Source organism: Lagopus leucura, unplaced genomic scaffold, assembly GCF_019238085.1.
Source record: "Lagopus leucura isolate 7727_CA_CO unplaced genomic scaffold, USGS_WTPT01 Super-Scaffold_100002, whole genome shotgun sequence".
Lineage (NCBI taxonomy): Eukaryota > Metazoa > Chordata > Aves > Galliformes > Phasianidae > Lagopus > Lagopus leucura.
In genome coordinates, this window is record NW_024962263.1 from 82,229,087 (window position 1) to 82,252,090 (window position 23,004).

Here is a 23,004-nt window from a genome sequence, read left to right on the forward strand (position 1 = left end):
AATTCTGAAGAAATAAACAAGATCAAATCACCCACAATGAACTATCTGCTTGTTTGTCACAAAGACACCAGCTTATTTGCACTTGCCTATGGTGGGACAGTTTTATTCACAGTAGCTCTTAGGGTGCCATGTTTCAGATTTATGATAAAACGTGCTGTTGATTACACACCAGTGGCTTAGCATTCATGAGAAGTTCTTATGCCAAGTAAAGGCCAGAGAAGCTGAAGAAGTTTGTAGGACATACCGCGAAGACTGCTGATCCTATCTGACCAAAGAGTTACTCATAGAAATCACAGAATCATTTTGGTTGGAAAGGAACTTTAAAGATGATCTATTTTCAATCACTCTTGGCAAGGACAACTTCCACTAGTTTAAGTTGCTGAAATCCCTGGAACCTGACAGGAATGCCTTCAGTGATGCCAAGAAAGATCCCAGAGGTTTTACAGCTAAAAGAAAGTGTGTAACATTGCTTAATACTTTACACACCAATAAGCTTGGAGAGAAACCAAGCTAAGAAAAATATGAAACTGATCCTTCCCCTTTCTGAACATAATGGCATTTAAACCCATGAAATACGTATAAGAAATGTGTATCAAGAAATTATTTTCAGTGTTCAAAGATCTGCTTGCTGCTCTCACCTGAAGTAAAAGACTTGAGACTAACTTCAGATGAGAAAGAAAACTTCCTTTTTATAAAAAAATAGAAAAATAAGAAGAGGAAAAGCTTTAAAACATCTTCATAAGCCTACTAGTTAAGCAACAGATATGCTGCAAGTCACAGGGAAAAGGGACTACCGACATCCCCAAATCATTAAGTTTTCTCCAAAAGGTGAAACCTCCTCCTTTTGAAGAGAAGACAACTGTAACTAATGGCATTGAATTTTTAACTGGAAAGATTTCAAGTCAGGGAATGACTTGGAATTAAGTTCCATAGAACACCTTCAATCACTTCAGAATTAGACCTCAGTTGCCATCTCAACATTTTCATCTTTGTCCTCTCAACTGACAACTAAAAAGGAAACACAGCAAGTTTGGAATAACACCCTTTTTACAGACAGCCTCTGAGACAGCATTATGTCAGTTTCTGAAAAAAACTTTAAGCATCTTTACAATTATCATTAATCATAAGGAATGTGAAATACAGTGTGCCAGAAGGTTTTGCAATTTATTTTGGAAAAATTAAATTGAGAAAAATTGAAACTCCTCACCAGGTTCTTCAGCAGTGTTGATAACTCTTTAGTAAGCGTGGAAAATTTTACAAAAGCTGTGCCAAGATCTGGATTATCCCGACTTAAAAAATTACTTCCAAATTTGTCCAGCACTTGTGCATAGTTTTCTTCATTTTGAACATGATCTGCAAAGAAAAAAATTAAGAGTCAGGAAGTTTCTTTCTTGCAATCCATTACTTTATGCTACTGCAATATACTGTGAAATATTAACAAAACAGACAGCAGTATTTAAAGAAAAGCCACAGCGTAATGCATTTACTAAAAGCTAATTAAAGTAATTTTAATATTTAAAATGATTTAACAAACAGATAAACAAATCAGCCACTTGGATTGCTTGGGAGTAGTTGCATTAAAAAGCTCTGTAAACAGTAATAAAGATCAAACAACATTTTGTGCTGTGTAAGTGACACAGGAGTTCATAGTTGTACATACTTTGATGTAAGCATTACTGCTTGTAATAGGGCTACTTCAACAGAACAAGAAGTCAATGGCATCAGATATAACTAAGCAAAACTGATGTGAATCAGACTGTAAGTTTCCAAGAAGAAATTTGTCTTACAGGAAAACATTCCCTTTTCACCTGTTTGTAAAACAGTTTGAGTTACCCCCACAGGAATGGAATGTCTGTTAGCATACAGCCAAACACTCGTTTTAATACACAGCCAATTGGACAGTGAGAGAGGACAGAACCAAGAAGATGAAATTGAAGCCAATATAAACAGGCAAAATTCTTAACTCAAGGATGAAGGAAACTCTGAACTACAGATCATTGTGCTGGAAATGCTTTTGCTGCTTCTTTTACCTTCCTTTTTGGTATCCCTGACTTTTTTTTTTTTTTTTCCCTTGCATTTCAGTGTCTGTAAAATGACAATCTACCACTTGAGCTATTTGAAGCTGATTTTATCACATCCATCTCTCTATGGAAAATTTTGGTGTTAGTTAGGTAAACATTTAATTTCAACAAGATTCCCAGTCTACATTTTGTTCTGTAAGCCACAGACACAAAAACACAGAGCTGTTCCAACAATTGCACATTCCTTCAGTGAAAGAAAATAAATATATTTATAAAAACTATACTTAAACTACATAAAAACACAAAAATGTTTTATATAGAAGTCAGTTGCCAATAGGTATTCTGTTTTTCCCCAGCAGTCCTTCAAAACTGTATTTTCTTCAAGTTGCTGTAATGCCAGAGAGCATTTGTTCTTACTTTTAATTCAAACTGAAAACAAGAAAAACAAAATTAATAGCACAAGCTTCAAAATCAGGCTTGTGGATAATGTTCCACAATAAATGGATCTACATTAACATTAACTAAGAACTGGTTAAGAGATGAAGAACACTTCAGAGGTTTTACAGATACCCAAAATAGACCACTAAGGGACCAGTGGAAAAAGAAAAGTGAACCTCCTACTGGAATTAGAAGCAACAAATACAACAATACCACCAAACAATGGAACTGCCAACTTAACAATCCCCATGATGACAGAGCAACATTCTAACACCAGTCATTAACACCACGGTTTTCAAAAGACCAAATATTTAATCACATATCAATATGGAATTGTAGCTTGAACAGTATGCGTTTTATAATAGAACTGTTTCAAAGCATATGGTTGTAATCAAATAGCTTAGCATTAAAACCAAGGAAGCTGCTATATAATAACAAAACACGCATTTTGTTTTGATGCAAAAGCTGCTGCATAAATGTATACAGAAGACTTGAGCTAAGAAGGAGCTTTGGCTCACATAGCTCTGAGCTAATAAAGCTGAAGAGTACCCTACCATTCTTAGGGAAGGGAAGGATAACGGAACAAAGAAAGAAACCTGTTAGATCATGAAGTCCCTGTTTCGGTCGCAGTGCAGCACTTCTAACTCCAGTATATTTCCTAGCAGTTTGATTTTAAGCGCCACATTGTTTCATAGAGCATAAGAGACATCCAAGAATAACTACTGAAAGAGAATAAAGAAGAACAAGCTCAAGGCTATTTTCTTTATCTGTAGAAAGGGAAAAGATATTCCCATTCAGAAAAAGGAAGTAGACCGTTGTCCTGGAACAATCCATAGGAAGTTACCCTGAGCAACCTGATTTAGCTGTCCCTGTTCATTGCAGGGAAGCTGAACTAAATGACTCTTAAAGGTCCCTTCCAACTCTAAGGATTCTATGATTGAGTTCTTTGGAATCCCATATTACAGATTACTAAATCTTGACATGAAACTTATGACAGATGTATTCCTTTCACCTTGTAATCAGCAAACTCATATAAAAAACATTGAAGTTCTGTGTAATAATGAAATATTTTCAATTTTTCCATAAGTATCAACACAAGCCTTGTAAAAGGAGCAGAAATATTTTCAATTTATGAAGAGCCACTGTAGCTCTGTATGTGACTTTAAAGATACAGATGGAAAATTAAATCTTCATTGAGACCTATTCTAAAATGGAACATAGGAAAATCCAGCATTCTTTCAGCATCAAGTATGTCTTGAGCTCCCCATAGGCACCTCACACAAACACAGAAGTGAGTTCCCAGTGTCCTTCTTTATCCTTTGGATAAAGAAAGGTGTAACACGCACAACTTGATGCTCACTTCCTTATATAAAAGTACTGCAGGGAGGACTTCAATAAACCTGGAGAGACACTAATACTGACAGCAGCATACAACTAATGATATTTTCCTTTGAAAACTGGTTCATATCTTCTTATCATCACGAGGAAAGCCCAGCACTGTAGTGAAGATATATCAGCTTCCCCAGATATCTTCCTTCTTCAGCATCTCCCAGAGAGGTACCAGGAAAACAGACATCAGGCTTTGCTCCCATCACAGCAGGACAGGTTCCATGACAATGCCCTCCCCAGTGGAACCTGACAATTAAAGCCGTAACTTCCCCTCATCTTAAACAGTTTCATTCTGACTTACAAACCTGCAAATACTGAAGAACAGAAAAGGAGCTAAATAGTTTACAGAAGGAAAACACACAAACACAGCAACTCCTTGCTGACATTGATCTACTGACAACTACTTTGGCATATCTGATTAAGTCTGACAAAGAAGAATCACAGTTCACAATCTTGGTTAACCTGACACTGTTCTTAAGTTGTACTTTAGAAGTGATTTGTTCTCTGAGCAGCCAAGGGGAAAAAAAAAAAAAAAAAAGAAAAAATGAAGGTCAGAGCCAAGCCGCATTTATGAATGGAAAAATATACACATGAAAAAGACAGAAAAGAACAAGAAGCTGAGAAAGCTGGCGAGGTTAAAGAGAACAGCAAAAGACAACATTTGAAGTGAAGCATGCTTTATCTCCATCCCTCAAAAAAGCTGAAGAGAAAGAAATAGAAAATAAAATCCTGGACCATCACATTCTTTTCTTTGCTTCTGGAATGAGATTGTTGGAAACAAAGGTTACAAAAGTCTCTTTTAAAGTCACTGAGAACAATGTGCATCTTAGTGAGTCATAGGTTCCCTAGATCTGACATTATGGGAGAAGACAAGCTAAACCAGAAAAGTAAATGACCTTCACACCTGCGTTCATCGCTAACACGTTTAAAGAAGTTCTCACGTAAAGAACTTCTGTCAACATTGCTTCAGAACACATGGAGATGCTAAGAGCTGAAGTCATAAGAGCTAAAAACAAAAAAAACAAAAAAAAAACAAAAAAAAAGAGCAACAAGTAACAGAAAAGTAAACTATAAATTGTCAAATCTCATTTATGGGAGCCTCAGTACAACATGGAAAACAAGACACTGTTTTTAACAGGAGCTCCAGAGAAAGACTGAGAATTCAAGTACACATTGCCAGAGCAGCAATGCTGACATATTCCTCCTCAGGCAGAGTTGTAAGAATTACAGGGCAGAAGAGGATTGGTGGATAACGCGGATAAATACAAAATGCTAAACAAGAAACAGGTTTCACGTCTTGGAGTTCTACTTCAAAAACTATTTTTCTCACACAAAATCAACAGGAGGGGAAAAATTGGAAATTGAACCGTGCTGAATCTGAAAAGGTGCATCCTTCACCAAAACCCCAACAGGAACAAAGCAAACTGTGTAACAGGGATGAGCCTCACATACAGAACCAACCACTCAAATAGATGAGGTAGGGGGAAAGGAAGCAATGCAGTTACTTTTCTTAAAAGGAGTTCACCAATGAAGCACTTCATGATAAGGCTGACATTACTTAACAGCATTTAATGAGCTAGGAAAAAAGCTTCACAGCACTGCTAAGCTTATTCAGAGCAGCAGAAACAAAAGCAGACTCCAAATTAGAGATATCTACAACAAAAATACCCATATTGCAATTTGAGGTATACCCTTTTCTTCATGCCCAGTAGAGAAGGAGTTACAGTTCAGCTCATCCTAACATGAATGCTCAGTAAAGCCGATGAGGCTCATCCCACAACTCCGCATTCCGATGTGTTGAACAACAGATGAAGCTGTGCATGAGGCAACACAGCACACAAGTACGTTATAAAGAAAACCAAGTCCTGGTGTTACATCACCTCAATATTCAGTAACCAAGGAAAACAAAGGTGAACATTAGAAATGAGAAGAAAGAAGATGCAACGGAGCAGCATAAAACATCACAGTATGCTCACATCCTGAATACACAGTGTGTAGTCCCTTTAGTCTCTCTGCAAAGGGAAAGGCTATGCTGCCATTTTGGAAAAAGACAATAAGGATGACTGAATGCACGTGACAGTTTCTGTAATAATGAATTAAAAACAGACTAGGGCTGCTGAGCTCAGACATGAGATACTGTGCCTGAATGTGGAGAGTCCCCAGTCTGACACCAAAATAGCCACATGAGACATGCACAAGACCAATTTTCTTCTCAGAGGACTTGAGACTGATATTGGACTTTACAAGCTAAACATTTACATTAATGTATTTTGTAGAAAATGTAGAAAAAATAATCTAAAAAGTTTAAGTACTGAACACCACAGAATCACCTGTAGCTTTGGTAATTCTAGACCTTCATATAACTGCAAGTTGAAAAAAGTAATAAAAATTATTCCATCTTTGCACTGTTCTTTCCCTTCGAGTCTCTTCTATTTATAATTGTAGCAGACCAGGTGCACTACTGGTCTCATTTCAATACTTATGGCCATGCATGGATTTCATGACTTTAAACAACAGAGAAATATATATTTTTTTTTTAATCTGGAAGTTATACCAGTGGACAAATAAAACAACTATTGAGAACACACAGCAAAACCAATTGTACAACCTACTGCTGTTAGAATTCAGATCAAAATACTATGGGAAAGTTAGTCAAAACAGATTCTACATTAAATTCAGGCACCAGTCATATAAGACAAGATCCTATGATCTACAGATTCAATGTATCATGCCAGAAATAAAGAGCAAGCTATGTAAGAAGAAGGCGGTATGAAAAATATACGCATTTGGGTGTCTAGGTTTTAAAAAAAAGTACATCAGTACTTTTAGGAAAAAATAGCATGGGACTTTTCTATGGGATTTCCACATTTCTGTGCTTTCATTTCCACTGCAATAGGTCCAAATCTAAATCTGACAGATGCAGGAGGGTGACAGTTAAATTCTCTCAATAAGAGAGGTTCATAATATAGCACAGAGTAAACACACCAGAGGGCTGGGGTGTAAGCTTTTCTGAAGAGCTGTGTATGAGGTATATTACATGAATAGCACCAAGTGTTACTTCAGAGGAAAAAAAAAAAACCTATCAAAAACAAACAAACAAAAACAACACTGTGACCTGCTAAAATTCCCTCCCTGACTTTCAGTAGAATATGAATCATTTTACTGATCTCAAGAGAGAAAAAAATGTATTATTCCTGAATAAGCATTCACTACTCTGGCTCATGTTCTCAAAGGAGATTAGGAAGCAGGGGAGCAATGGAAAGTATTCCTACAAGTAGACATGGTCTCACCTTCTAGCAAACACTGTTTATAAAACAAAATTCCAAATTCATTTTCTCAAAATTCAGAGGCTTTCACTTTTGTTCCTACTAATCCTAGGATATCAATTACTGTATGAATTGCTGCCTGCACACCTCTGCAAAGAACAGTGTGGGCTATTACAAAATCTTTCTGAAGAGGGAGCTAGAGTATTAGGTATGGAGCATTCTTTATCAAAACAATTCATACTATCTATGGCTTTTGATAGCATACTTGTTAAAAAAAGAGAAAAGCAGCTGCTTAATTATCTGTGGTTCCTTTTAAGTACTACAACAGCCAACTAAAGCTATTGACTAACTTCCTATGACTTTTACACAATATGACAAGTTCATAATACAGAATGAGCTACTTACAAACATTTAAAATAAAACTTTATTACAAACTCAAATCAAATGATACATGATTCTTTAGATTTCACCTATTTCAAAACACGAAAAAAACTTCTACGATCTTTAAGCAGCTTTGAAATTCAGTAAGTAGACACTATCAAATAGAAAGAGCTGGTGACATCGGAATGCATTTAAAAGCATAATAAATCTGTGCTTTAAGCAAATACTAGACCAGTTGATGGATAAGAAATTGGTTGAAAGGCTGCAGACAGAGGGTGGTGATTAATGCTTCTATCTCCAGGTAAAAGCTGGTAACGAGTGACACCCCCCAAGGGTCTGTCTTGGGACCGGTGCTCTTTAACATCTTTATCAATGACAGCGATGGCGGAATTGAGTGCACCCTCAGCAAGTTTGCTGACGACACCAAGCTGAGTGGTGCAGTGACACGGTGCAAGGAAGGGATGCCACTGAGAGGGACCTCAACAGGCTGCAAAAGTGGGCCTGGGTGAACCTGATGAGGTTCAACATGGCAAAGTGCAGAGGTCTGCACTTGGGCCAGAGGAATCCCAGGCACACATACAGACTGGGAGGAGTGATCCTTGAGAGCAGCCCTGAGGAGAAGGACCTGGAGGTCCTGATGGATGAAAAGCTTAACACGAGCCAGCAACATGCCCTTGCAGCCTGGAAAGCAAATGGTGTCCTGGGCTCCATGAGAAGAGGGGGGGCCAGCAGGGACAGGGAGGTGATTGGAGTTACTGTGTCCAGGTCAGAGCCCCCAGTACAAGAAAGAGAGGGAACTGTTGGAGAGGGTCCAGAGGAGAGACACAAAGATGATCAGGGTACTGGAGCACCTCCCCTACGAAGACAGGCTGAGGGAGCTGGGCTTGTTCAGCCTGGAGAAAAGAAGGCTGTGGGGTGAGCTCATTGCAGCCTTTTGGTACCTAAAGGGAGCCTATGAGCAGGAAGGGAGTCAACTCTTTGAAAGGGTAGATAACAGCATAACATAACAGATAATTGCAGAACAAGGGGAAATGGTTTTAAGTTGGGGGGGAGAGGGGGATTTAGGTTGGATGTCAGGGAGAAGTTCTTTACAGAGAGAGTGGTGAGGTGCTGGAACAGGCTGCCCAGAGAGGTTGTGGATGCCCCGTCCCTGGAGGTGTTCAAGGCCAGACTGGATGGGGCCCTGGGCAGCCTGGTCTGGTATTAAATGGGGAGGTTGGTGGCCCTGCATGGGCAGGGGGGCTGGAAATACATGATCCTTGAGGTCCCTTCCAACCCTGGTCATTCTGTGATTCATTGGGGAAAAAAAATCATTAAGCGAAGTTGTGGGTAAGTGTAGAGCAACAATGTTAGTGACTGGCAGACAAATTAAGAACCTACAATCCACTGTAAGCTGGAGGTAATGAGGCAGCAAACACTCTACTAAAAGCAACACAAACAGTCTTGTTTTTAAACTAAGGTCACTAAGAAGTGGCTTTGCACAAGGAAAATCCTTGCTAAACTGATTATTTCTGCTGGGGAACAGGAATTTTCTAAAACCCTGTATTTACAACTATGTAATTGGTTATCTGAAGCTCTACAACTCTGCTAGCATACTTTTGGCAACTTTAAAAAACAATCTGTATTTTGGTTTACATTTGATCATCACTTGTTAGTGAACTCAAAATAATCAATTCATTATTCAGCTGCCTACCTTCCCATCAAAGTTGTTACTATAGCCTCAATACAACCGAGTCTGCAAATGAGGAAAACAAACCTCCAATGTTTTAGCTAATACTGGAGATAGGCAATTTTTATTATATGTATTACTAGCAGAGAGTAAACGTAGATTTTGTTTTTACTAAAAGGTTTTAGCAAGCTATCCTCCTGATTTCACCTAGAAGTGCACTCCATAAATTCAGTCTAGGATACCACCTAGGACTCTGCCCTCGATCTGGTCTAGTCCAATGTAGCTGCTTGAAATTTCATGGTAGCAGGAGGATTCTCCTAGAAGCCTATGAACCCACTAGAACCCACTATGTGGGTGAAAGAATCAAATAACACGGTAATTTGATGTAAAATCAGCAATGAAAGGAAGTTGTTACACATTTAACCCCAACAGTGGTAAACAGATAAGCATCTCTTATGCTGTATACTTCAAAAGAACAAACTGCAAGATGCTTTTCAAACAAAGTGAAATGTTATATAATCAAATTGGAAACAATGCCTTACCTTGCCCCGAATTATATATTGCTTTCACAGATTTCTTTACTTTCTGTAGTGCAGTTCTATCTTGATCCAATGCCTAAAAGGACAATAAAAGAAACTTTAAATATCTGCTTCATTGATCAGAACACCACACAATATTGAAGAACACAAAAATACATAGTTTCACAAGTTGGATAAGACTGTCAATACATTCAGCCTGCAGGAAGGTCTCAGGTCATTCAGCCCCTTCAAGTTGAATTAAAGAACTGATCTGAAAATGGTCTGAAGGCAGAACAGAGCAGCACTGACAGAGCTGAGAAAAAAAATACCAGTTTTATAATGGGACAAAGTATTTAAGATGTTGTATAATCAATGGATATTAAGATGTTACAATCACAAAATAAACAAGAGAGTTAGGCGAAGTAGATAATGATAACAAAAGAGAATAAATGGAAGGCTTACCCTTAGTTAGGCTCACCACAAAACACCAGAAGGAGGGATCTCCAGAAGAGATCCTTCCCCGCTGGTTGCCAGCTCTTAAATAGGTCTTCCAGCAGCACAGGTGAATTGCCTTCACCTGTGCTCCTCTGGCTGATTCATGGCTCGCCTCAGGTGATCAATCAGAGGTTCAGGCCGTGACTCAGCAGTTCCCATACAGATGTAATATATTTTACACAAAACTGAGCAACAGTAATAAACAGAATCTTCCACTATAACCCTATAGGTTGTACTATAACTAAGCTGCTGGTTTATTTCTATGGGTTAGTCATGCTAGTCTTCTTCAACCTGGAGACACATAATAGATTCTCATATATAAGTATGTAAAAGGTATGTAAATGTAACCAAAAAAAAAAAAAAAAAAAAAAGGAATGTGGAAAAAATCCCTGAAAAATCCTTTTACTCAGTTACAAATAACCCATGGAAATTACTTTCACAAGTACCACAAGTTCACACAAGCTATCATACTAACTCTTCCTTCTGCACAAAGTAACTTTTTAAATATAAAAGATGAAGAGTACCAAATAAAAAGACTTAAGATCTGATTTTACTTAACATAAAGCTACCAAAAAGGAATATTTACATGAGTAGTATTCAAATACGCATTGCCAGGACTCTATAGTTTCAAAATCCAGAAGATAAAGTCATTATAAATCAAGGATGAGTTTAGGATTATATTTCTTGGTACTTTCATCTTTGTAAGCGACTGAGCTTCTCCCCACCCCTCTTGCAATCTGATGTAAGAAACTGAGTTCACATTAGAAAGAACCGTTACAAGGAAGCAAGAAATAAAAGCCAAGCAAGCAGTAGTGTAGGCTTGTAGAGCAAAGATCTTTACAAGTACCGCTATCACATGCAGTGTTCCAGTTAACTGAATTTCACTTACATGTGAGCTATGGACATTCTGCATTCAGAACACATTTTGCACAGTTGCTGCTACACACTGGGAACATGTAAGAAATAAATTAAATGTTTGTGTTGGTTTTTTTTCTGTTTGTTTGTTTGTTTTTCCATTTAGGCCATAGCCAATTCCATGGAAGTAATGCTAGATCAGTCATCTCAATCTTCAGTGAAGTTGCAGTGTTTACCATACACTCAAATCACCAAAGATTGGATAACTTGTGCTTAGAATTTTTGTCAGGACAGCAGCACAGCTAATCTGTTTGCTGGAGCAGACCACAAATCTCACATTGCAGAGATGCTTGGGCAGCCAATATTATTTGCTGGAGGAAACAGCACAAAGTTTAATTCTCCTGTGGGTTTGCTATCTGAAGACAGGCAGACCGATGCACAACTTGATCCTCCACGAGGCTCGAGGGTAAATTTACAACACTGAAAGTTTCTGTGCACATGCATTTACATTATGAACCCACAGAGAGAGAGACTTATCAAAGTCTCTCAGCTCTATTGTAGAGCAGTTCACTTTTAACCAAACCAAGTATTGCCATCACAGAATCACAAGGTTGGAAACGACGTGCAAGATCATTTAGTCCAACCATCCTCCCATTACCATTGCTACCACAAACACTAAACCATGTCTCGTAGCTCCTCATCCAGACGCCTCTTGGACACTGCCAGGGACGGCGACTCCACCACCTCCCTGGGCAGCCATTCCAGTGCCTGACCAACCTCTGAGAGAAAAAACTTTTTCTTACATCTAAAATACAAATACACAATCACAAGAGTCTGAAACAAAAAGAAATGCAGTATTTCTGCTCTTTAACCTGCAGTTGAAAACCATCATATCCTTCACCAACAAACAATTCTGCAGTAGCTAAAATCAGAATGTTCATAAACAGAATTGACATAAATGTTTTCTAAAGCTATTTACCCCATTTTCATTTGCAGCAGAACAGCAGATCCAAAATTTCAGAATAAGAAAGATTTGTTTCTTTTGCTCCACAATACACTGCTGGCTTCTACTTGACTTGCATCTTCACAGAAGGAATTAAACATTTCATATTTAATAAAACATTAGGAACTCTTTGTTCCTTTTCAAGTCAGTGCACAGCACGCGATTCTTCTTAGATTCCATTGCAAAATCTGTCAAAAGCTTTTGCTTCTGCCTGTGTGCTATGCCAGACAGTTGCTACCATATATTTCCACTGAAGTTTTCTCCCACCTTCATCTACTGAAAGAGGTCATATGACTCACTTGTTTATTAGGAGTTTGATCACCAGGTTGAGAAACTGCAATCAACACTTGTGAATGGACAATTGTTAAGGTTGATGAGATTCAGAAGTTAAAACTCGTCATGATTTTTTAATACCAAAGCAGGCTGGACACTCAGAAGAAAACAAAAAGGCAAGAAAGATATCACTTGCTTCCTAAAGATACAGATCAGGAAAAAACTGAACGAATAGGCAAGAAAAATCTTGCAAACTGGATTTTGATATTCAATTAAATTTAGCACTAGTATGGAGTGGAAAAGAAGGGGAACATTCATTACTTTGAGAGCAGTCATTGAACAAAGCCGTGTACAGAGATGACATCCACTGCCTGAAGGAGACAGAGACCTAAATCAGAATGACACTGCAGCTCAAGTTTTTAGTTTTATATTAGCAAATACAACCTTTCAGTGAACTAGTTTGTCACAATCCCAAATTCTGGCTGACTAAAACAAATCCAAAAGCTTTTGCAATTATATATCAGAGCAAAGCAGAAAAACCCTTCCAAAGACAGAATCCAAAACTACATCCAATTCTAGACATGAAAAACCTATTATTTAATATTTTTCATACTTGTTTACACAATTACACATAAATATAAATGCAGTCATTTTGTTTCTAAATACATTACATTCCCCTCAAATGACTTGTGCTAGTAACTTATAGCAGCATTCTGCTGCCAAAGCACTTTGCTGCACTCAACGCTCAATTTTTATTACCTTTCAAATAGGTTAAACTAGGAAGAAGCAGCCTTGCTTTCCTCAGTTACATGAAATCACACTTTCACAATATCATTTCATTTTAAAGTCTGTAGAATACTAAATGTTTTTATTTCCTGTAATGGGAAACACAAGAGATGATACCATTATAAAGCAAGATGTCTGACGAGATCCAAGGATTCTCTGAGAACAAAAGTAGTCAGATGCACTCCTTCCTATGCTGCTACAAACCTGAACTGTTCCTCAACACCACCTCCAATCCTGCAAAGTACTTCTTCTTCTCCTTGTACGACAGAAACCTTCCCTGGGAGAACATTTTCTTATCCTCTGAGTACTTTTCCTCATTTTGAGATGACAAAAACTCCTCTACAAGTACCCGCAGCATTGGTTTCCTATATCCTTGTTGTTTCTCCATGCCAGGTCATCTAGGAAACAAGTCATCTTCATTCAAAGTAATATAAACACTCTACTTTAAAAAAAATAAATAAAAATACACCTCTTTGAAGGGAAAATCACTTTTTTTTTTTATTGTACTGTTATGCACAATCCCTGAGACGTGTCCTGCCAAGGTTTAATCTTCCTGCATTCCACACAGGCACTGCTTTTGACTCTCTTCAACCCCCCAGGACCTCATCTCTTCTCAACAAACGGTATTTCATTTTTGGACCAAATTTTATTATAGTGACTACTGAATTTAAAACAGAAGTTACACTACCACACAGTATGTGAAGTGCTGGATTTCTACTTTTGACATACCAACAACTGCCAAATGTGCATTTAGAAAGGCCACTAATTGCTTATTTATAAGCTCACGCTTTTAAACTCTCCACATATGTACATACACACACGTACAAACATACACATGCTTGTGTGCATATAGATACAGATCTGTACGTAAGGTTAGATACTAAAGAACATCATTAAAAACATTTGATGTACTTATTCCTAACAAATATGAAAACATGGTTTGATCAACACAAAAATCCTTCCTTGACTCAAGTATAAACTGCTACAGACACTCATCACAAAAGTGTTCCATGTATGTATAAATTCAGCTCTGCTAGAAATCAGCATTGCCCAAAAACCACACATCTGCAGAGTGCTGCAGTCCCATAAACCCACTAAAGCCTCACTTGTTTTTTTTTCTGTGCTTCACAAACCTTTACAGTTGGAAGAAAAAAATAAAATTGATTTGGTTTAAGTTTACAGTAATGAAAAGATGAGAGGCTCATGACAGTGACAATCACATGTGTACGTCTGCAAACATTATTCATCATTTCAATTAGACGCTATCCAGAGGAAATGCTCTTTCCAACTGGAACAATCTGCTCATCTGTGCACCACAGGAGGTTTAGAATTGCACTCTGTTTTCAGAAAGTTAACCCCCAAAATGTTTATGCCTAAAGCCCACCTGCAAAAATAATACACTGAACCTAAAACATTTTAAACAACTCCAGTACCTCGCTCAAGACAAACCCATGACAGAAGCCTGAAGGTCACCTGAAAATGCACAATTCCTGTATTTGTGAAAACAAAACACTCCATGTACTGTAAGAAATTACTTTCATATATAGAATAATCCAAGCAAGATATAAAATCTTTCAAGTTATACATCTAAAAGGGAATAGTGAGCGCTTGATAGTCATGTGCGTGTTCCATTGAGATTGAACTATTTCTCAGAAAATACACAGGATGAAACACTGGCTTCAAGAGTCTAAAAAAAAAAAAAAAACCCAAAAAAAAACAAAACACAACAGCAAAGCAATCAGTTTCACTCAGCAACCAATACATTACCCTAAGCCTGGCACTGATGTGACTGACATTACTGCTGTTTGTACTAGGACATATGGCTCCTGCCTGTTCCAGTCCCAACTGTGATATCCATGTAACTATGTCAAAATAACAGCCATAGCATTCACCAACAGATCAAGCCCTAGCAATTTCCCCTGAGAAAACTAACCAAATATCAAGGGCTGGTCTCCCGAAACCTACACATCCAGAAAGGGGCAGACCCCAAAACTCATTTACCTTGTGCATGGGAAACGCCCTCTTCCTTCCCACACCCAGCCTGTGCTCTGCCCCCATCAACTACAAGCTTGAAGCCTGTTTCCAATTGCTGCTCTCAGCATGCCTAAGTGACAACAATAGAGGAGACATTTAAGCCTCTGTATAAAAGCTGGGTACAGAAGGGCATGTTCAAACTCATTCTGAATTATGTAAAAGTTCAAAGGGTCCAAATGAGAGATAAAATAAACATATCACTGAGCACTTATCACTGCAAAAGATACCACCTACAATTTAGTACACTGTTATTTACCAGCTAGTCCCAAAATAAGACCGAGATAAGACCAAGATAATCTTCTATAAAAGGAGATAGTGCAGTTTACTTGAAGTTTCCCATTTTCAGAAAAGCATTTAATCACAAACAAGCAAAAAAAAAAAAAATCTTCAGAAAATATTTTTTCAATTAATGCAAAGCTTGACAGACATCCATCAGCTGCACCTCCCTCTCAGCACAGCTGACAGCACTGCATCAGGCCACACAACGGCCACTCTCCATCCCGGTGAATGTGAGAAAAGTCGCAGCCTTTTAGAGCTGCAAAGGTCACATCATATGAGCAACTCATTTGTCTACTCTCTAAAAAGAACTGCAAAAAATAGCCACTAAATTACTCAAGTACTTCTCAAATGGCAGCATAGCAGAGACTGCTTATAAAATCTCTCTAAAAAGTCCAGTATAGCTAAATTTTAATTCATCTTGACAATTGCCCTTTGGATTCCTCCAGGCAATCACACTCTTACCCAGACACCTTGGCTGCAGCAGCACAAATGCAGCTGCTAATTGTTGTCTACTTATGATCGCTTCTAGCTAACACAAATTTAGCTAATTTTGTGCATAAAGTACATTTAGAGTTAAGTGGAAAATAGAGATGTTTCCAGATACAATGAGACAGCTCAGATCCACCTTCCAACTTCTGCTATGTAAGAGATGCTCAAATGACCACTCCTAGTGACAGCACTTGAAAACGTCCAGTCACAAGCACAAAATTTCCCTATAAGCAGTAAAACATCTGATCCTGGGCATACAGTAATCCTGGCAACAAATGTTCTTGCCTTTATAGAGGCAACTACATGCCTTTGGATGTAGACTAATGACATCAGTCTGAACATCTCTACTGTCACTCACAATATCCAAACTCATTTCATTATACTCATCAGCTTTACTGCCACCCATTACAAACCTAAGACAGCAAGAACAATGAAGAAAAATTGGCAGTTTTCACAGCGCTGCAGTAGTCTTACTCATTTCATACTCCAACACCAGAAGAAAACAATACCATGATGCACGGGGTAAATTACGGTTAGAGCTCACCAACCTTCGGGACCCAAATTCATTGTGCAAGATTCTCCCAGGTTGTAAGCACAAGCCCAATACTCTGAATAGTGCCATCTCATTTTAAAAGGCCTAACTAAATGCTACTCAAAACAGTTCCAAATGGAACAAGATTATTTTCTAAAAATATCGGAAAATATGTGAGATGATATCCAATAGTTGAGGTAAGGTCTTTCAAAAGTAAGCAAGCCAAATAGAAGACTGGATGCAAACAGCATAAACGCAAAAACACTATCAAAGAACTGATGTGATAGCTGACAAATATTATAAAAATGACTCTTTGCAACTCAAATTGGAAAAAAAATATACAGAAGTCCCCAGTTGCTCCCCCTCCACCACACTTGACTGCAAATTTCCCAGGAGAGTCCTTCAGTTGCCACGCCACAGTTAAATACCACAAAATATTTTCCTCCTGTGTTAGCTCTTCTCTTTCTTCTTTTCAAGCCACAAAATATTTTGCAGCATGCTTTGTATTTGCTACGCCAGTAACTCATGGCTATCACTTAGCAAAGGAGGCAAGGGGAACTAGATCAGGACTCATGAGTTATGGCTATTGCCACCTTCTCAGGCAGGAAAATTCTTCAAATGTCATACAGAGATCCTATGATTTTTTTTTTTTTTTAGCAGCTCAAAAATGACATTCAGGGATGAATAAAGTACACACTCTTTCAGCCATCATCAGCATCACAGTGTTGTTGAAATTATTCAGTACACTTCCAGCTCCAAGCTCTATAAATCTGAATCAGCGTTATTATTTGCTGATATCTATTATGTGCTGGTACCAACCAGCAGCAGAGGTATGAAGGACACATTCACTGTAGACCAAGCTATTTCAAAATGTCACTGCTAATACTGCACACCTCTTTTCCTCTTGTAAATAGAGCTGCATCATCCAGTCTTTTCCCCCCCTGCTTCAGAACGAAAACAACCCATGTTGTTTGGTTGTCTTCTCCCATCCTTGAAAACATTGATGCATGATTCTATTTCAACACTGAGAAGAAAAGCCGGTTTGTAACAATTGCTGTATATACAAAAGGTATTTTGATATATTTTGAAATATTTTGACTTGTTCCAAATCACAGATTTCAAGAGATTGAAAAGAAAGAAAACAGTGTTCCCATTACAGCACAGACTTGAGTGCTGGGACACGGCTCAGTTTGATTTTGTTGCTGGAGAGGGCTAAAAGACAAGATTCAATATGATTTCACCTTATACCATGTAAACCTGTGGCCACCACAACTTATTACGTCTACACTTGAGCTACACTCAAATTATCAGCTAGAATATTCCACCAGCCAATGCTGATTGGTGCCACATACAACATGCAGCAACACTTGTAGGAGCATAACAAGTCTAGAAACAGTTGGCATATAAGGCCACATTCCAGTAACAAACAAAAATAAAATCACAAAACAAACAAGGTACTTGTAGGTTAAGTTTTGCAACATGTAACAGCAGCTGTGTTTCTAATCATGATTATTAGACTGGCTTGAGATGACTTACAAAACACTCTCAAAGGGCTTGGAGTTTTCACTTATAGAAGAAGGGAAGAGTACATGTACAAGTCAGATGTGAAGTTCTCAATTTCAATGTCATGTTCATATCATGTCATGTTTATAGGAGTCTTAGACTGGACACAAGGAAAAAGTTTCCTTCACAATACAGGATAGTGAAAAACAGGAACAGGCTGCCCAGAGAGGTGGTAGAGACACTCAAGGTCAGGCTGGACAGGGCTCCAAGCACCCTGATCTAGCTGTAGGTGCCCCTGTTCATTGTTGGGAGTTGGAATACATGATCCTTAAAGGTCCTTTCCAATCCTAAGGGTTCTATGGTTTATTGATAACAAACATATTCACTGAATATATTTAGCTTTGTAAGGAAAGTTAGGCAACAGGAGACGTGATAACTAGAATAGTCATTTTAATAAAAGTCACTTTAAAAGATGCTCTTCTAGATTGGCTTTTGTTTCCTTCGATTAACATGCAAAAATAGCATAAGTGTACATGACAACTAAGATGTGCATCTAACTTTCACTTAGGCATCGGAAAACCTAAAGAGACTTCTAAGAGCAATGTATGGCACAAAATTTGTGGAATACATATGTAAGAATATAAACTTTAATTAACAGAATAATTCTATATACAACAATATTGAGAAAGTAGATCTCATTCTCAGGCAAGATGCAGTGAAATGAGAAAGAATATCCAAGCCAAAATGAAGACCTACCATCCAGTTATATTCTCTGAAATCTTCTTTGGAGACACCAGCATATATTATGTTCACTGGAAAACTTGCTAAGTTTAGAAAGGCATTTAGGAAGGAATTTAAGTCTTCTGTTCATACACATCAAGCTATAATCAAGGATGAAAGAAAAGGGTATAATAACAATGCTGAAATCCTACAGCGTGAAGTAGTATAAAATCCTTGCAGGGCAGAGTTGCTTAAACTTTATAACCTGAAAAAGTTATTAGGATGACACAGAAGCTACCCTTATTCCTTCCATAGGAAGGGTGTAGAACATGGTTAGAGTTTTTGTTTTTAGAGTAATTGTTTTAAATCCATAATAGAACTTAAAGAAATTTAGCAGTAATGCTTCTAGTATGGTAGGAAACAGCATGGAGTTCTTTGCAATCTATTACTTATTTCATAGCCATTTTTTACAGTATCGTGTTTCAGTAAAAACAGTGCTATCCCATTTTTCTTTTAAGAACAGACACTCTTACCAATATTTTATATATTTTCTTAAGAATATCAAACGTCAGACATAATAATTGCATTATATTCCATTTAGAAAATGCTATTATTGTCTTATCACAAATTTAACTGAATTTTAGTAACGTAAGTAATGCCCCACATAAGCATACTGTTGTGTCAGTACTGAACAATTAATATTTTGTCAGGCAATACTTAATATCCTCCCCCTCTCTGAATAAGTCACAGTTTTACGATGCTTTTCAATCAGTTTAATCACTTTGGGAAGTATTATGAAGCAGCTTGTGATAGGAGGCGTCTGATGAGCTAGGGCTTCTAAAGCATTCAGATTCTGCAAGTTTCAAAGAAGAATTTCTCAAAAAAAAAAACAACACATATGCAGCACCCAAGTACCAGGTTCAAATTCACAGGATGTAGAAAAGACCACATCACACAGAGCCATCCCCACCTCCCTGAAAATTACACAGATTTTTGCACTAGGTTCCCAGGCAACAAACTTTCTAGATAATTCACAGATAGTAAATCATAGGCATAAGATACTCAGACACAGTAGTATTAACATCCTGGAAACCAAAATTCTTGCTCTACTAAATGGCAACGGAAGTTTATTCCATAACAACCATATCCTAGCTGCAGCTACTTATTTTTCGTTTATTACTTGGAAGAAAAAAATAGAAAATGAAAGAAACTAAGAAATATCCCTATTTTATCACTTCATTCTAATGCTAGGTTTTCAGTCTGTTCATTCCCCTCTAACCTTTCAGAAGAGGTGTTTTTTTTTGTTTGTTTGTTTGGTTGGTTTTTTTACATCACTTCTTCAGAAAGTTGCTTATTTAAGAGCATCTAAAACACAGACCCTGGACTACCTTTCCTGTAACAAGAAGCAAGCAAGGTGGAAGTAGAATTGGATTCAGTAAATCACTAAATGGCATTTCCAGCACAATTGGCTTGAATATAAATTAAAGCTCTAAGGGCAAAACTGTAAATAACATATCTGGGTAAAGAAAGAATGAGAAAACAGTAGTTAAAAGGAAAATACTATAGGCTTTTTTTAGTTACTACATTTTTCAAACAGCAGCCTTACAGCTGAAGAGAATATACAGTACTTCAAAAGAGAACAGGTTGGCAGTACTCCTTTCCCTAAAATGGGGAATATGATTCAGAATTGAAAAAGTCATCTGGGAAAGATGATGAAAACCAGGAGTCCTAACACTGCTTTTGTGCCGGCAAAGCTGATCATTGCCAAATAGTTTTTCATTCTCGTCCAATATGTAAATAGAAAACACACATTAAGCTTCAGCATAGGATGAATCAATGGCACAGTTTAAAGCCCACTCAAAATAGACATAATTACATAATAAAATATATGTAGCTTGATACCAAGTTAGTCATATATTGATCAAATGTTTCTACATTATCTTATGTGCATGATTTGTCCCCCCCCAACACAAACCTTCCTGAAGGACAAAACTAAGACTAACACCAAAAATCAATTTATCTAAAAGTTACCTTGTTTATCAAAGATGATTTCTTAATTCCAGCTCACTCAAAAACTGTATCAGTTAATCCTAATGAAAGTAGTTAGTGCTTAAATAAATGTAACATCTAACTTCAGCCTTAAAGGTAGACAAAAAGCCCAGTCTATTGGCCCATTAAACTTTTAAGTGAAATCAAACTTCTAAAACAAGAGTAGATTAATAGAGTGCGACATTTTGAAACCACATTATGTCAAATAAACTCTCACAAAGATGAAAAAAGCAACTATGAACAGAGCATTAACTTCTATATTTATAGTCTATTCTCAAACATCCTTAGACTTAAATGATGCTGGATATGATACAATAATACCACCAATAAATGCATTACATTTTCATGTTTTCATGACCACTTCTACTTGGCTAGAAAGGGACTTCTTTCCCCCATCCCCCCATGGCCTTTAAGTTCAAAAACTTCTTTACTAAAAATGTAAAATGCCCAAAGAATTTAGTTTGGTAGAGCATATAAATATGAGGATAGATTTCCTTTTTTTTTTTTTTTTTTTTTACTTTCCTTAGGAAATAAAAATAATTTTACCATTTCATATTTTGAATATATGAAATACATATAATCAAGTTCATCATAATAATCAAATCATAATCATATCAAATCAAATCATAATCAAATCAATAATAATCAAATCATAAGTCAAATTACATATTCAAAATACAATTCATATCTTCGAATAAACACTACGTGTATGTGTAAGGTTAAAAGAGTCTCTCTAGAATGCAGAATGAATGTATAGAGAAAATGGTAATGACAAAATTTAGACAGGAAAGATGAAATGCTTAAAGAAAATGAAAGCTAAAAATCAATAGTATGATGTCAATTATCCCGTATTCTAGATGGTGTACTACAACAGAAGAAAAAGGTCAGCAGCATGCCTACAAATTTCTGTGAGAAGTTGCAGAACTCACTTGCTCAGCAGATATCTGAAGGAGATATTTTTCTGTTTCCTTCTGCCAACTCACTGCCATTACCACATACTACCAGCAGGCTAATGTTCAAAAAGTCACTAAGTCAGGAAATCTTAAGAAAATAGCCCTTCTGTTGCATTACTGCCAGCACAAAGCAGAACAGCTACACACAGCTCTACCCCTTTAAATCTGCATACAAAGAATCATTGAGGTTGGATAAGACCACTGAGATGATCCGGTCCTACTATCAACCCATCCCCACCATACCACTCAGCCATGTTCCTCTCCACATTCCTTGAACTTCAGGGACAGTGACTCCACCACCTCCCCAGGCAGCCTGTTCTAATGCCTCACCATTCCTTAGGGGAATAATTTTTTTCCTAATATTCAACCTGAAATATAGAATCATAGAACGGTTTGGGTTAGAAGGGACCTTAGGGATCATCAAGCTCTAACCCCCCTGTCTCAGGTAGGGCCAGCAAATATATGTATACCAGATTAAAATCCCCATGTGACCATAAACTGAGAAGACACTAATATTAAACATTTCACTTAAATTCAGAACTGTTCCAATGATATTGCTTCCCTTGCAATCTACAAACATTGGAACCATGAAAATGCACATTGAAATTGTAACGCTTTGCTCCTTTCTCACAGAGCTGATTTCTAAGGATCTGTTACATGAAGGTATAAGATTCAACTTTCTCCTTTGCTCGCAGGGGTGACTCAGGCTACAGCTTTCCTGTTGTAATCTCACGTTCATTCACCTGATTTGAAAATGGTTGTATCCCTTAGACACTCAGTTACTTAAACCAGAGTGCTCACTGGAATTGCTGATGATTTTTCTGACGATCTTCAGAAGCACATAAACCATTACCAAGGTATAGACTGAAGCTTTAAACCTGCAGCGAGACACAGAGAGTAACTGCACTTGAAAACACCAATCGAGCACCATCTGAAAAGCACACTATGCAACTTCCCACATGCTCTGTCATTCACTCAGTACATGAACTGTAGAAGTGAGGAGTTTCCCTCGACAGAGCTCCCCGCTGCCCTGTTAGGGCACCCCATAGAGCACAAGGCAAGGCCAAGGCCCAGCACTGCCGGGCCTCAGAGGCCTACACAAATCCCAAAGGGCAAAGAGCGTTTGTTTCTAAGGTTTCTTTGCACCCCTGCCCTGTTCCCTTGCTGTCTGCTATGGGCTGTGTAAGATAAGATCCTGGGCTTTTATCAGCTCCTGGTCTATCCCAGCTGCACCTCCACTCAGTAATGGTATTGTTGTTACATATGCTGTAATGAAAGGAATTCATCAGAAGATAACCATATAAAAGCACACCACCAAGCGACAGACAAGCATCAATTAAAAAAAAAAAAA

General features: G+C 37.6%; 1 protein-coding gene across 4 annotated transcripts in view; it reads right to left on the minus strand.

The window, feature by feature from the left end:
• The window catches only part of ASAP1 (ArfGAP with SH3 domain, ankyrin repeat and PH domain 1), a 139,277-nt gene that overhangs the window by 56,476 nt on the left and 59,797 nt on the right, over positions 1-23,004 (minus strand). For all 4 annotated transcript variants that reach the window (XM_042869035.1, XM_042869034.1, XM_042869036.1 and 1 more), the window contains 2 exons: positions 9,707-9,779; positions 1,208-1,353 (listed from right to left, as the gene is read on the minus strand). In XM_042869035.1, coding sequence (XP_042724969.1) covers positions 1,208-1,353; positions 9,707-9,779 — 219 coding nt within the window. The remainder of the gene's footprint in view (positions 1-1,207; positions 1,354-9,706; positions 9,780-23,004) is intronic.